General features: G+C 38.2%; 1 protein-coding gene and 1 pseudogene across 3 annotated transcripts; one reads left to right on the top strand and one right to left on the bottom strand.

Annotated features, from left to right (window-relative positions):
* Positions 1-1,368: 1,368 nt before the first annotated feature.
* Positions 1,369-3,541, bottom strand: LOC117470551 (annotated as a pseudogene).
* A 1,651-nt stretch (positions 3,542-5,192) lies between these two features.
* yif1b (Yip1 interacting factor homolog B (S. cerevisiae)) lies at positions 5,193-12,239 on the top strand. 3 transcript variants are annotated; one of them, XM_034115289.1, is made up of 8 exons: positions 5,193-5,325; positions 7,451-7,553; positions 7,819-7,948; positions 8,088-8,192; positions 8,470-8,606; positions 9,016-9,171; positions 9,373-9,466; positions 10,751-12,239. In XM_034115289.1, exons 1-8 carry the CDS (start codon positions 5,304-5,306, stop codon positions 10,904-10,906), a joined length of 903 nt encoding a protein of 300 aa, XP_033971180.1. In that variant the 5' UTR covers positions 5,193-5,303; the 3' UTR covers positions 10,907-12,239. The 3 variants fall into 3 exon arrangements, with proteins under 3 accessions (XP_033971180.1, XP_033971179.1, XP_033971178.1); XM_034115288.1 differs by having other exon boundaries at positions 5,193-5,340; XM_034115287.1 differs by having other exon boundaries at positions 5,193-5,349.
* Positions 12,240-14,080: the final 1,841 nt, after the last annotated feature.

The raw sequence follows: 14,080 nt of genomic DNA, 5'->3' as shown, positions 1-14,080 counted from the left end.
GTTATAATGCGACACCATTAGGGTTTAATAGCTCCACCTCATCCCGCTGAATCCTGACTCTGATTTTGAACCTAGCTTTGTGATTCATCTGGGCAGAGAGAGTTGCCCAGCCTCTGGACCGAACTCTGTTTATTAAATTAACAGTCTATTAACATCTGCACACATTTATTATGGTAACATTTTATTTAGGATTTAATATTTATAATTGTCGTTAATCTGGCAGTATTAGAGTCAAACCTTTGTCAAGTATCAATGTTTCATTATATTAATTACTATCACTGCATATACAAATTAAACCTGTTGCTAACAAAAGCCAATACTTGTTGTCTTCCTAGTGAAATGAATGCTTCAGTGGACCTTATCATTTCATTTATTCATGAGGGCAATGCATAATAATCAACATTTATGTTAATATATGTGTGTCCAGATTAGTGAAGTGATGGTGACATCTAACAGACAGAAGAAAACAATGAGAATTTGAAGACACACACTTCACAGAGCGACAGGACACAATCATACATCAACAATAATCCACCCTGTTCTCATTCTCACACTTTGCTTTTATATAACATTTTACAGAAGGTTTTGTGGGCAAATTGAAATTATGCCCTGACGCACAACAAGAAAAGGTAGTTTTGTTGTCAAAATTTACAAAACCAAACTTACTTCACTATCCAGGACCCTGTGTGGTGTATAAAGTGTATTTTCTTTTAGGTGCAAATTACATGAGAACATTTGAAAAAAAGGATCCAACACAGAAGCAACCCATTAGAGAGCACAGCAAATGCAGCATTGCTCAGATACTGCCAGGCTTGCAGCGTTGTTGTTTTTTTTTTGCTTGTCTGTGCTTGAAATGAGCTTCCAGAGTTATTGAATTTAATTTCTAAAGACAGTTTCACCCCAAGCCACTTATGTGCCTCTAATGTCACAGCACAGCAAGCTGTTAACTGTAGACCCCTATTGTACTCTGTGGCCTTTGGAGCAGTTACTACCGCATGAGAAAACCCAAAAAATAGTTCATGTTGGGGACTTTGTGTGTGTGTTAGCATTAAGAGCGAGAAAAACACTGCACATTTGTATGCCCTATATGAGTGTGTAGGCATGTGCATGTGAGTCAGCGCTGCTTTAAAGCAATGTTTGTCCCCTTTACGCACAGTACAGTCCATTTTAGGAGAGATGGTCATTCTCCCTGAGGGCTGGTGAGTACAGCTGTCAGCAGAGAGAGTGAGACACTAAGTGGTTTTGAACAAAAGAGACAGAGGACAAATGTGGATAGATAAAAAGACAGGTATTTCTTTCATTTTTTCACATTTATTTATCTATTATCAAACAGTTTGTACAATTGACTGTTTCATTTGCCTGCAGCGTTTCTGTGTGTCTGCTCATTATGAACAATTCTTTACACATCCACTTCCCATCTGCCTATAACAGATTTTTGACATAGATAGAAAAACATATATACTAAAAAAAGACTGACTGTTACTTGCCTCCCCAAAGGCTTCACACACAGATACATGCACACATACGAACAGATGCTCAAATACCAAAAGCTGCTCTTTGTCTGCTCTCACTGCACTGTCCGCAAATCTGGTTTACTGTTGAGGGAACTCACAAAGTAAAACATTTTAACAAAGTTATATCCACTACAAAATACCAGCGAAGTTACTCAGAAACTGTAGTATATTGTTTTAAAAATTGCATTGAAGGTTCATTAATGTATTGCCTATTAACACATTGAGAAGAGGCATAATCTTCATTCGGAGTCATGTTTCTAACACAACATATTAAATCCAATATTCACTACACTTTTAGCTCTGGTTTGGTCTCCACCAACACCTGAGGGATAAACCTGGATCTTTAGCGGACAGAATTATGAACAGGTACAGTACAGGGGATTTATAAGATAATTTTCAATGAAAACATGAGCGATGGAGCCACAGGTTGATAAACCAAAACAATGAAGCTAAAATGTTTTGTCAAGCTGAGGGGACCTGCAGATTTCTGTGATAATTATCTGTAGGTTTATTTCATTGTTTATATTTAATATTGATTAGTGCAACTTTAAGTTACACTATTTGTAAGTATGTATTAAGTATCTGCAGGACCTTGAGTTACACATTTTGAAGTGTTCTTTTTCCGTACTTTCCTTTTCTTCTGCACACTGGCTTGATCAAGCAGTATACATTTAAATTATTGTACAGTACATTTTTTTTCCAAAGCTTTTACTGCAGCTGGTGCCAAGACCTCCACCACAGCCCAAACAACACCCCCCCCCCCCCCACCACTGCTCCTATGGCGATGCAAACTGGACCTCCAACAGAGGCTGCTGCAGCACCGATTGCAACGCCCACTTCAGCAGTTGTTACAATCATGCCAGTTTCAATGAATTTGTTTTTCTTCTCAGCCTTCTCTCTTGATTTTGTTTGATAGTCTTTATCAAGAGACTTTAACTCTTTCTGCAGCTGTTCGCCTTCAAAGATTAACCTCCGTTTTTCTTCTTCTCTGTGTTTCTGCTCGGCACTGGCCTTCCTAATCTTCTCTTCTTGTTCTCAGATCGCTCGCTCAGCCTCTTGGAACATTTCATTTGTGTAAAATGTTCCTCCATTATCACAGACCATACCTATTACATTTGCAAGCAGCTGAGGGACCTGACAGTTTTCAGGAACTCTGTTATTTAAGACATGATACCGACCGTTGCATTTCGCAATCAAGTTGCTAAGCGGTTTACTTTTTCTGAAAAAGTCTTCAAACCTTGTGAGTCCCAGGAGGTCACCATGAGTGAACAGGACCAGGGTGGGAGTAATGTGCAGCTTTGTCACCGAACACCTGCTGCAGGAGTTCGAGAGTTTTCTGTTCTTCCTCTGTGAATCTGCCCAACTTGACCACAATGCGCATGGGGACCAGGAGCAGAGAAAGAGATGCATTATTTCAGCTTTCTGACCACCTCTTCTTCTCTGTACTTTGTATCATAAATTCCTGGTGTGTCAATGATCGCAACCTTTGGCCTTTTCACACTCCAACGTCACAGAACACGGAGAGAGAACTGATGTAAAAGCCTTTCGATTTAGGATGGTGTTTCCCGATGCACTCTTCCCATTTCCTGTCTTTCCAATAAGCACCATTCATATTTCTTCATTTGGGTCAAGACCTACAAAACAATGTGAGAATCCCTTTTAGTGGTTGGCTATGGCAGTGATTTCTTCAATATATTTTCTATTTTAGGATCTTTATCACTAGAACTATAAATATATCAACATCTACAAATGATATATCTGTTGATAAGCTGATGATCTATAGAAATTCTTCAAAAAGCAGTAACCTGCATACTTTTTTTTTTTTTTCAGACAGATCTTTGAGTTGTATTTTCTTTTCAACAATTCAATGGTATTTAATGGCTGAAATAAGAAAAGATCAAACAAACACTTAAAATATAAGTATTGAACAAAATAATACATGGCCTTAAGGGGCACTTACCTGTATTTTGATTCCTTGCCGTCTGTCTGCCTCTGACTTCTGTCTGTCTCTGAACACTGAGGGCCATGGTTTTACAGATGTGGAGTCCACACACTCGAACATGGAAACCACTTCTATCTTCTCAGGCAGGCTCATGACATCTGATCCTCTTCGGAGTAACATAAAGTACGTGTGTTTACCTCTTTGTTTTTTTGTTGGCAGCATTCCATCTCCCTTGTGTAAATGTCAACACTCGAGTATGACACACATTCTATAAACCGAAAGTAATAATATCCAAATGTTTCCAGGAAATAAATGTAGGACAATTGCAAGGAGGCGTGTATTACCCATAAGAGGGTGATTAACATGATTTTTTTTCTAGGAACTTATTGAGAAGAAAAAATTGAAATATTTTTAAATGATTTTAAATAAAAGGTTACATAGAGAAACAGCAAAAAGTGAGTATTGGAGAAGCCCTCATATGAAGTTATTCTCTACTATTCTCTTTCTTCTGGGTAACATTAATGTGTGCAACACATTTCAAATCAATCCATCAAATAATTGTTGATAATTCAGTCTGATGATGAGACCCATTTTATTATGTCACTTTTTTGGTTGTGGGGTATCAATTAGTCACACATGGATACCCGCATTTTTGTTTTCTTTACAACAAGAACCAGTGTGATTGCAGACTTATAGTATTTACATTTTTATTCTGTCCTATAGAAAGAAAAAAAAATGTCAATGAGCTATTGAATGTTTATCGCTGTTGTGTAACTCCTAGATACAGGAATGTGGCTGCTTGTGTTTCAAAAATAGATGTTACGCCTGTGTGTGGAAAATCCCTCAGTGACACATAAGAAAACAAAGTCAATCAAACAAAACCTGCAAATCATGCAGGGACCATAAATGACGAAGCAACACAATATACTGGTAATATAAAACTAAGCAAAGCTTTCTTATTATGGAGAATGGCCCTTGACAGTGTTTTTTTTTATGAAACTTTAATATTTAATTTATTAACATGTAATCAGTACTTTTTTTGTTGTAGTTAGAAGTGGAGCTGGGTCTATAATGGATTGCAGTAAGATGTCTCCCTCTGAAATGTGCTGTAGAAGCAAAAACTAGCACACAAAAAAGAATATAAAGTACAAGTACATAACAATTGCGTACAAGTAGCCTACAATTAATAACATTTGCTGAATTACAATAACACTGTGAAAAGTAAAGTTTCACAACAATGTAAGGATGTTTGATAAAACATACATGAATAAAAACACAACTAGTAGTAGAAATATAAGAAATTATAAGGCAGAGGTGGGAAGTAACTAAGTACATTTACTCAAATACTGTAGTTAAGTCCAATTTGAGATAGGCCTACTTATACTTTACTTGAGTATTTCCACTTGATCCTACTTTGTACTTCTACCCCACTACAATTCAGAGGCAAATCGTGCACATTTATTTTGTACCTTTAGTTACTTTGCTGATTTGGAATAATGATGTGAAATAAAAACAACACTTAAAAATGACTAAAGTCGCACCTGCAGTAAAATGCACTGCAGTATACAAAAGTAACAAGATCTGAGTACTGTTTCCACCTCTGGATGTTTTAAATAAATAAAAAAAGTTAGGAATTATTTATTTATCCTGTGACGCTGGGAAACAGTAGGTGGCGGTATTAACCTTTCATGTTGGTTTGAGGTGTGTAATTTAAACTAAAGAAGAAGAAGCAGAAACAGTTTCCGTGTCAGATGTTCTTCTTCGCCCCGTAGCTTGCTAACTAGTAGCATCTGCATCGTAGTGGAGTCTGTGAACCTGCATCTATTGCTGCAATCCTAACGGTCCAAATGGATTATACTGCAACTCAAAGTGGGTTCAGACAGCGTAAGTTACGTACGTGATTTTGTCAATCAACTCAGCTTTTAATATTAGCTAACGCCTGCATTGCACATTCTGTACTTGCTAGCTCTCTGCAGTGTAAACGGAACTGAGTGGAGGTGTTGCTGGTTCCAGCCGGTTGAAGCTAACAACTAGCTATATATAACAACTTGTAAAAACAGAGACTCAAAAACAGTCCTCTGTTAAAGTCCACCAGTCTAACGTTAGCCAATCTGAGATATATTATCTGTTTAATAAATGGTGAGTTAATGTTAGTAGCTGTTAGCTTGTCCACAAACTATTAATAAACACTGTAGGGCTGTGCAATTAATCGTATTTTAATCGCAATTACGATTTTGGCCTGCCACAATTACGAAAACAACATAATCGAAAAAAACAATTATTTAGCTTTGCTAGGTTGTGACAGTGCAACATATTTGATCTAATTAATTTTGGTCTCATTTATTTGTATTTATCATATTTATATATGTTTAGTAGCTTGGGGAAGTGCGCTCCAAAATATTTGTTGATCTTGTTGATTGGTATTTATTATTTTGATATTATTTATTTAAATGTATCATTTATTTTTGTATTGGTTTTTCAGTTGAATTATACGTTCAGGGTAATCAACAGTTAAAAAGATACTGTTCAAATTATTATTTGTTTTAAAGTTCATTAAATGGATTTTTTCAAAGTCAATGAATAATCGTATTTAATAATCGTGATATCAATTATTGACCCAAATAATCGTGATTATGATTTTTGCCATAATCGCACAGCCCTAAAACACTGTATACATTTATAATGGTTACTGGTTAGCAGAGGTGGAAAGTAAGTACATTTACTCAAGTACGATACTGAAGTACAATTTTGAGAGACTTGTACTTTACTTGAGTATTTACATTTGATGCTACTTTGTACTTCTACCCCTCTACAATTTAGAGGTATATTGTGTACTAAAAGTACTCCACTACATGTATTTAATACCTTTAGTAGCTTTGCCGATTTGGATTAATAATGTGAAATATAATCAACACTAAAACAAGACTTTAGTCTCATCTGGAGTAAATTCACAAGCTATTTAAAGCTAATACAAAGTATTTAAAGCTATCTGCACCTTTAGTAACTTTGATAAACACATTGATGCATCAATACTTATAAAAACATATAATATATATTATTCTGAAATGGACTCATTTTCACAATACGTACTTTTACATTTGGTACACTACTGATTTGTGGTGGGGGGGAAAAGCATTGATAAATTGATAGACTCAAATAAAGTATACAAGTCCCTCAAAATGGTTCTTGTTTGTTGTTATTGTTGGTACAGTATTTGAGTAAATTGACTCAGTGACGTTTCGCCACTGCCTATCATTCTGTAGGTTTTATATCTATCCGTCATACATACATTGCTATTAGGATTATCTGGAAAGGGAGGTTCAAACTGAAACTGTAAGTGGCTTCTAAAGTGTGATGTAATCTGGCCTAGTGATACATGTGTGATAAGGTTATTATTACTCCCGAGGGAATGGATATAAAGAGCTCTTTCTTCTGCACAGGGCCTTCACTGGCCTTTGGTGCACAATCATACAAATAATTGATCCTTAAACTCTGATCTTGATTTGTATTTTGATTAAACATGATGCTGAAGCAGTGGTGCATTAAATATGCTGATGTTTACCACTATGTAAGCAATACCTTAACTGTTTTGGTGTGTAGTAGTTAACCAACGGAGGTCCATGTATATTTCAAAGTTCTTAATGTCTGTTATATGCTGTCAGACTGAATAAGAATACAAAAAAAGGAAATAATTATGTTTGAAAAAAGAAAGTTTGAAAGTTTTGCATGTTAAAAATAATCTATCAGCATGTCCACAGGAAGGGCAGACGGAATAACTGGTCTTGGATGTCACTGCATTTGAAGATCAGATTTATATGAAGGACATAAAAAGTGATGCATGCTGGTTTCTAAGAAGTTATCGAGGCTGCCTTGGCTTTGCTTGCTTTGCTTACTTTTCTACCAAATATTTGCATCCCCTTCTATTTTGATTTGAGAGGTCCAAATCTACTCCTTTTGTTTGAAATATCTCTTACCGGTCTGTTTCTCCATACAGAGCCTAATATGCATATGGACAACAGCTCAATGGATGGTACAGATGGCAGCCAGCTGTTTGAGGATACGAGTGGAGTTGCAGCGGGACCACAGGCAGGATACAGGTGGGACACAGTCTGAAGTTAGGCTGGATATTAAACTGTTTTAGGATATACTGTCCATTTGTGTTTTGAATTAACGTGTCCGATACAAAATCAGGCTACTGTGATAACGTCACGCCAACTAATTTACTATCTTTGAATTCAGCTTTGCAGTTGTTTTTTGTATCGTCACTCCTCCCAATAAAGTTGACTATATGTTTGTGTTTTATTAGCCCTATGACACATTATGTTCCTATACTTAATACATGTTCTTGTGTCCTGTTGGCAGTAACCAGCAGGCTGGGCTTCAAGCAGCAGGATTCTCCGGCCAGTCCCTCCTGTCAGACCCAATGTCTAACCTGGCGATGGCTTATGGCAGCTCACTGGCCTCCCAGGGGAGGGAAATGGTGGACAAGAATGTAAGACTGAGTCATTAATGTTTCATAGCATTGCTTATGACAAAGGGGATCTTCAAAATGGTATCAAACGCCTGGCGATATATAAAGTCAAGGCAAAAGCTGTCTGAATAATGCACGTGTGTATGTCTCTATGTTTCAGCTGGACCGGTTCATTCCAATTTCTAAGCTGAAATATTACTTTGCCGTGGATACTGTGTACGTGGGGAAGAAGCTGGGCCTTCTTGTTTTCCCTTACATGCATGAGGTAAGTCCTGCTACAAATAAATGTTATGCCTGCGCCGGTGGACATAATCGTTTCTATGTGAAAATGTGCAGATTTGTTTCCTTTGAGCTTATAAGGGCTTTCCTTAAATGCTCCATGTTGAGAGAAAACACTTATTTTCTAGTTCTGCCCGTAGTTTAAATTCCTTGAAAAGGTAATACAGTTACAGGAATCTATTCTACCATACTACATGCTTTATCCTACAATGAATTCAGTAACAATTTAGCATGTTTTAAGTGTGTGATCCTGTGTGTTGTAGAACTGGGAGGTGAGCTACCAGCAGGACACTCCTGTGGCTCCGCGCTTCGATGTGAACGCTCCTGATCTCTACATTCCCGCCATGGCCTTCATCACATACGTCCTGGTGGCCGGACTGGCCCTCGGCACACAGAACAAGTACATACAACCCTGGTCCTCCTATCTGGTTGGAAAAGAGATATTAGTCTAACAATGTATCTAAGCATTGAGTATTGGCGGTTAGGTTTCTATGCCTTCCTAATTGTATGGCTAGCTTTACTTTCTTATGCACATCAACAGTGCAAAAGGCATTTAAAAAAAAAAAAACTGCCTTCTGTCGGCTAAAGGATAGCAACACCTTCAAAGAACTCACAATATCATGAGTTAAAAACAGGATTTCAACTTCAGGGTTTTTGCAAAATATCAACATGTATCTAGTGGATGAAAATGGTTTTATATACTTATGCTCAAAGCCTTTTATAGCCACTTCAGCTTGCTAATAGATAATGATGTAATGAGTTCACAGTATGTACATGTATAGAGACTGTATCTTTCTGTGCACCTTCAGGTTTTCCCCGGAGCTGCTGGGGGTTCAGGCCAGCTCGGCGTTGGTGTGGCTGATCATGGAAGTCCTGGCAGTCCTGCTGTCTCTCTACCTGGTGACCGTCAACACTGACCTCACCACCATTGACCTGCTGGCCTTTTCTGGATATAAATATGTTGGGTGTGTACACCATCTTTCTATGTTTTTTCTTCTTCTCTCTTCACTTGTATTTCTTCATTTTGCTCATTTTTTTTTATTGGCTTATTTTCACTAGAACAATGCTTCGAACACAACATCTCTTAAATGTTCTTAGTTTAACACTAATGATCTGTGTATTGTATGCCTAACCTGTGACTGTGTGTCTCCCCTCTGTTTCCTCAGGATGATCGTAGGCGTTGTGTCAGGCCTGTTGTTCGGTCGGCCAGCGTACTATCTCTCTCTGCTGTGGTGCTGCGCTGCCATCTTTGTCTTCATGGTAAGGAGCAATATCTATTAACATCAGAGGCTTGAAATAATTTGTTTTAATAGACAGATTTCCTGTTTACAAATAATTGAGGACAGGTGTCTGCTGCACAGGAGAGTTATATTAGATGCCTGTCACTGCATAAAACTAAATATTCTGGGAAAAATGTCATTCTTGCACGCTTGACACCCTCCCCTTCACCCTCCAAAGCTTTCTACCATTCTTTCTGCTCCCTGTTAAGCTCACATCTACATTTTAATGCAAAAATTATCCTCCCTGTACCTTCACATGGCTAACATACATAGAACTAGCCATCAAAAGACATATTTATATATGTATTACGTTTGTTATTGAGGTCCTTGCTATGCCGGACTGCATGATATTGGGAGTCTTTTTGTCCTATCTATTTGCAGTATTACTATTTGGAGAGGTCAGCTCACTTATATGCATGTTGTTTTTGAATGGTTGATTTCATTTCATTTCATTTCAAACCTTTATTTATCCAGGTTGTATCCCATTGAGATCATTGACCTCTTTTTCAAGGGAGACCTGCTCAAGTAGGTTCCACATGAAACATTAAAAACATAAACAGAACAACAAAAAGGACATCATACATTAGCATTACAGGGATTACAATTTACATACTATCCACATGCACAGGTACCAACAGCTTCCGATTGAGTAGCATCCAACCGAGCTTTAAAAACATTGAGTGGCACCAGATTGCTCAGTTTCCATTTCAATTGCAGACTATTCCAGGACAGTGGAGCTGCGCATCTAAATGCTATTTTCCCTAAGACAGTCCTAGCAGTTGGCACATTTAATAAAACCACAGCATGCAATCTCAGGCAGTAGCCACTTACAGTTCGCCGTGAGATCAGGGAGCAGATGTAGGATGGAAGTTTCCCTAACATGGCTTTATATATAAAAATGTACCAGTGACTGAGCCTCCGTGCAGTTAGTGAAGGCAGACCAGCCCTTGCATACAGGGTACAGTGATGGGTTAATGCTTTACAGTTTGTCACAAATCTCAGTGCACTGTGATACGCAGCATCTAACTTGACCAGGCAATTGGCAGGTGCATTCATATAAATCAAATCCCCATAGTCCAGCAAAGGTAAAAAGGTCACAGTGACTAGCCTTTTTCTGGCCTCGAGCGAGAAACAGGACTTGTTCCTGTAGAAGAAACCTAGTCTAACCCTCAGTTAGAAACCTAGTCTAACCCTCAGTTAGAAACCTAGTCTAACCCTCAGTTAGATATGATATAAAGATTGTCTCCAACGTGTCCCTCCTCAGATCCGAACCCTACGTCTGAAGCTGTTATCGGAGGCGGCGGCGGAGGGGAGGCAGGTGAGAGGATCCAGAAACCAGCTGAGGATGTACCTCACCATGTCTATAGCAGGAGCTCAGCCCCTCTTCATGTTCTGGCTCACCTACCACCTGATCAGATAAAATCCACACACTCATTTGTAATAGATGGACTTTGCTGTCTGAACTCCATATCACCGCCTGTAGAATCACACACATCAGAGGAGCTGGACTTGGATGTAACCCACAACGGCCCACAGTTTTTGGATAATAAGACCCACTCCATGTATGCATGGAGCTGAACAACACATGCTAAAAGACGATTAAGAGAAGATGTGAGGTGTTACCGTCTCTCCTCTCACAGCACAGTCCCGTGTCATTCGAAAATTGTTGCCTTTTTTTTGTCCTTTTATATGTCATGTCTTCAAAATTGTGGAGCAAAAGTGGCTTTATGTTGGGTTTTTCTATGTAATTATATGTTTGTTTAGGTTTATTTAAGTATGTATGTATGTGAATAGCAAAAGTATTATCGCGGTGGATGCTGCTCTGCTCTGATATCTCATGTAATTTTTCTGAGCCGACTCTAAAGAAAGCACACGAACCTCACACAAACCGTCCATGGAATGACAAGAAGATTCAGGTTTAAAGGTGATTTAAAATAACCTTTTCACTGCGCCTAATGTTTATATTGCGGCTGAGAGAAAAACCTTTCATCATCTGGAACCGAGGGTTATCTAACTGGTGTCACTGGGTGCCGTAGCACCTCTGTTTTAATCTTTTTGTATGTGCTTTGATACATGTATGATCTTTGCTGCCTGACAACTGATAGAAATATCAACTCTGCGTAAGCCACGACTTTAAGGTGCAGACCTTGCAATGTAATGTCGAGTTGACTTTGATATCCTTTTTAAAAACTAAGTAAATTATTTACTGCTTTTCATATTGAAAGTCTGGTGTTATAAAGAAAAGGGAAGAGATGAGATGGTCTGTCCTGTGAAAATGTGTTGTCTCTTTGAGATACTTGAAATACTTTCATGTGCTTTAATGTAAATCATCTTATGTCACTAAGTGTCAGCTTTTTTTATGTTGCCAATGTTTACTCAAACCAAGGTAGGATTTATAAGCATTAAAATTAATTCAGGAAACTATTAACAATTCAGGATCTTTGCAATTCAGATGACATTTCTGATAATTGATGATGAAAAGGTTTTGTCAATAGACTGAGGTGCCAATAAAACATTTTTCCAAATATTTTGACAATGTGTTAATTCAAACAGGATACCTGAAATTGTAGCATCTCGTTATAAATGACTCATTCTATATACATATAGCTGGCAATATACTTTCTTTGTTTTAGGATTAATCATAAATGGATCCCATCCTCGACTGTTTAATAGGCTGAAAGCATACGACCTATAAAATCAAGCCATTGAAATTATATGACGATTGGACAGATTAATAAAGTCAAACTGATGGAGCTGCTGAGTTGTGTGTTTATGTGCTCGAAATGTGCTTTACTTGTTTTTCTCTCATTAAATAGTTTTTGTTTTTAATCCCTATTACAGCTAAATTTGCATTACATGGAGAGGAAGTATGTACAAATCTTTGAGCAACCTGGACTAATATTTGATTTTTATTCTATCTCTATTGGCCTATTAGTTTTTAAGCGTAATGTTTGCACTTTTTATTGTTAATTGTATATCAGGCCTGCTTTAAAAGTACTACATCAAGAATAGTATTTTATAAAAGACAATTCCAATTGACTTGAGTCAGCTAGGAAATAACCAGACCCTGTTGGATATTAAAGACTTCACAGCTGACCTATAGTACACGCAACTAGGGTTGCAAAGGGGCGGAACATTTCCGGAAAGTTTCCATGGGAAGTTAAGCTGGGGAATTTTGGAAATATTCGATGCAAAATTAAACAAAAAACATGACATTTCAACAGATTTTTTTTTTTTTTTAAGTAGAACAGAACAAGTTTTAATTATTTTATTGAACAATTATTTGTTTCATTGAAGGACGAAAACAGGAATGTTGAGTTCAATATTACTCATCCCCCCCAACCCCACTCATTAAAAAATGAACAAAAATGCACCCCCCATCCAAAAATCCCCACAAAGTCCCATTCAAAATGTTAAATGAAAAGATGTGGCTTCATTTGTCTTGTGCTTTGGGCTCAAAAGTGTGATCCAGTCTTCTCGAAATCATCTGTGCATGTGATGGAGGAATGCACAGTGCCTGTAGGGGGTGTGGTCTCAATAGCCATATTCAAGTGTACTTGAATGGCATCTGTTTGTTTTAGTCAAGATTATGCTAAAATATACTTTCCCCAACTATATATCAAATAAGACTGCATTGACGTAGATACGCTGTGCATCTTCACCTATATTTGGGTCCTTGCTCTTGCCTCTTTCACTTAAATCCTAAAAACTTGGATCGTATATTGAAAAATAAGGTTATTACTACTACTACTCATTCTTCTAAATCTTGTCTCTCTCTACTTCTCATACTCTCTATTGCTGTAATCGATTCTTTCTATCCTCTCTTTATCCAAAACCTTTTCCCTCTCTAACCTCTCGAGGTTTTATTAGAGGGAAACAGGTTTGCAGAGTGGCTTAGGCAGGCCGGGGAGTGTTATGATTCGTAGACACAGCGTACCTCCCTATCTCTCACCAATTTCCAACTAAGGCTCCAGTGGGGCCTTTGTTCCCTGCGTGTGCCTCTCCACCTCTGTTTCTTACTCTCTTACTTGCTACCCTTTCCCCTCAACCTATCCTAAGGGAGTGCTTGTTCTTCCTTCTGTCTGTCTGTGTCTGTGTATTCTCATGTTCTGAATAACCCAGCCACATTTTTTCTTCTTTTGTGTCTATATCGACGCCGGGATCCGGAGTCGAGGCTGATCCTCTTGCTGTGGTCCTGTGCCCTGGATCCTCTATCCTGAGTTCTGGATTAAGTCGTGGACTTCGAGTCGTGGCTGAACCTGTCTCTGCGGTCCTGCCTGGCTCTCGTCATGCTGCTTCCCTGAAGGCTTCCACAGGATTGTTGTTGACATCCTCGTGGATTCAACTGCATTTCCTAACATTCGGTCTACCTACCTACGCTGTAAAACGTATTATCTCTTTGATTTACACACAGCATCTATTGCACGTCTGTCCGTCCTGGGAGAAGGATCCCTCCTCTGTTGCTCTCCCCGAGGTTTCTCCCATTTTTTCCCTTTAAACTGTGGGTTTTTCTCCGGAAGTTTTTCCTTGTACGATGTGAGGGTCTAAGGACAGAGGGTGTCGTTTTTTCTCATACTGATATTCTGAACAAACT

The sequence above is a fragment of the Trematomus bernacchii genome, unplaced genomic scaffold (genome assembly GCF_902827165.1).
Source record: "Trematomus bernacchii unplaced genomic scaffold, fTreBer1.1, whole genome shotgun sequence".
Classification (NCBI taxonomy): domain Eukaryota; kingdom Metazoa; phylum Chordata; class Actinopteri; order Perciformes; family Nototheniidae; genus Trematomus; species Trematomus bernacchii.
This window is presented reverse-complemented; position numbering and strand designations above follow the sequence as displayed.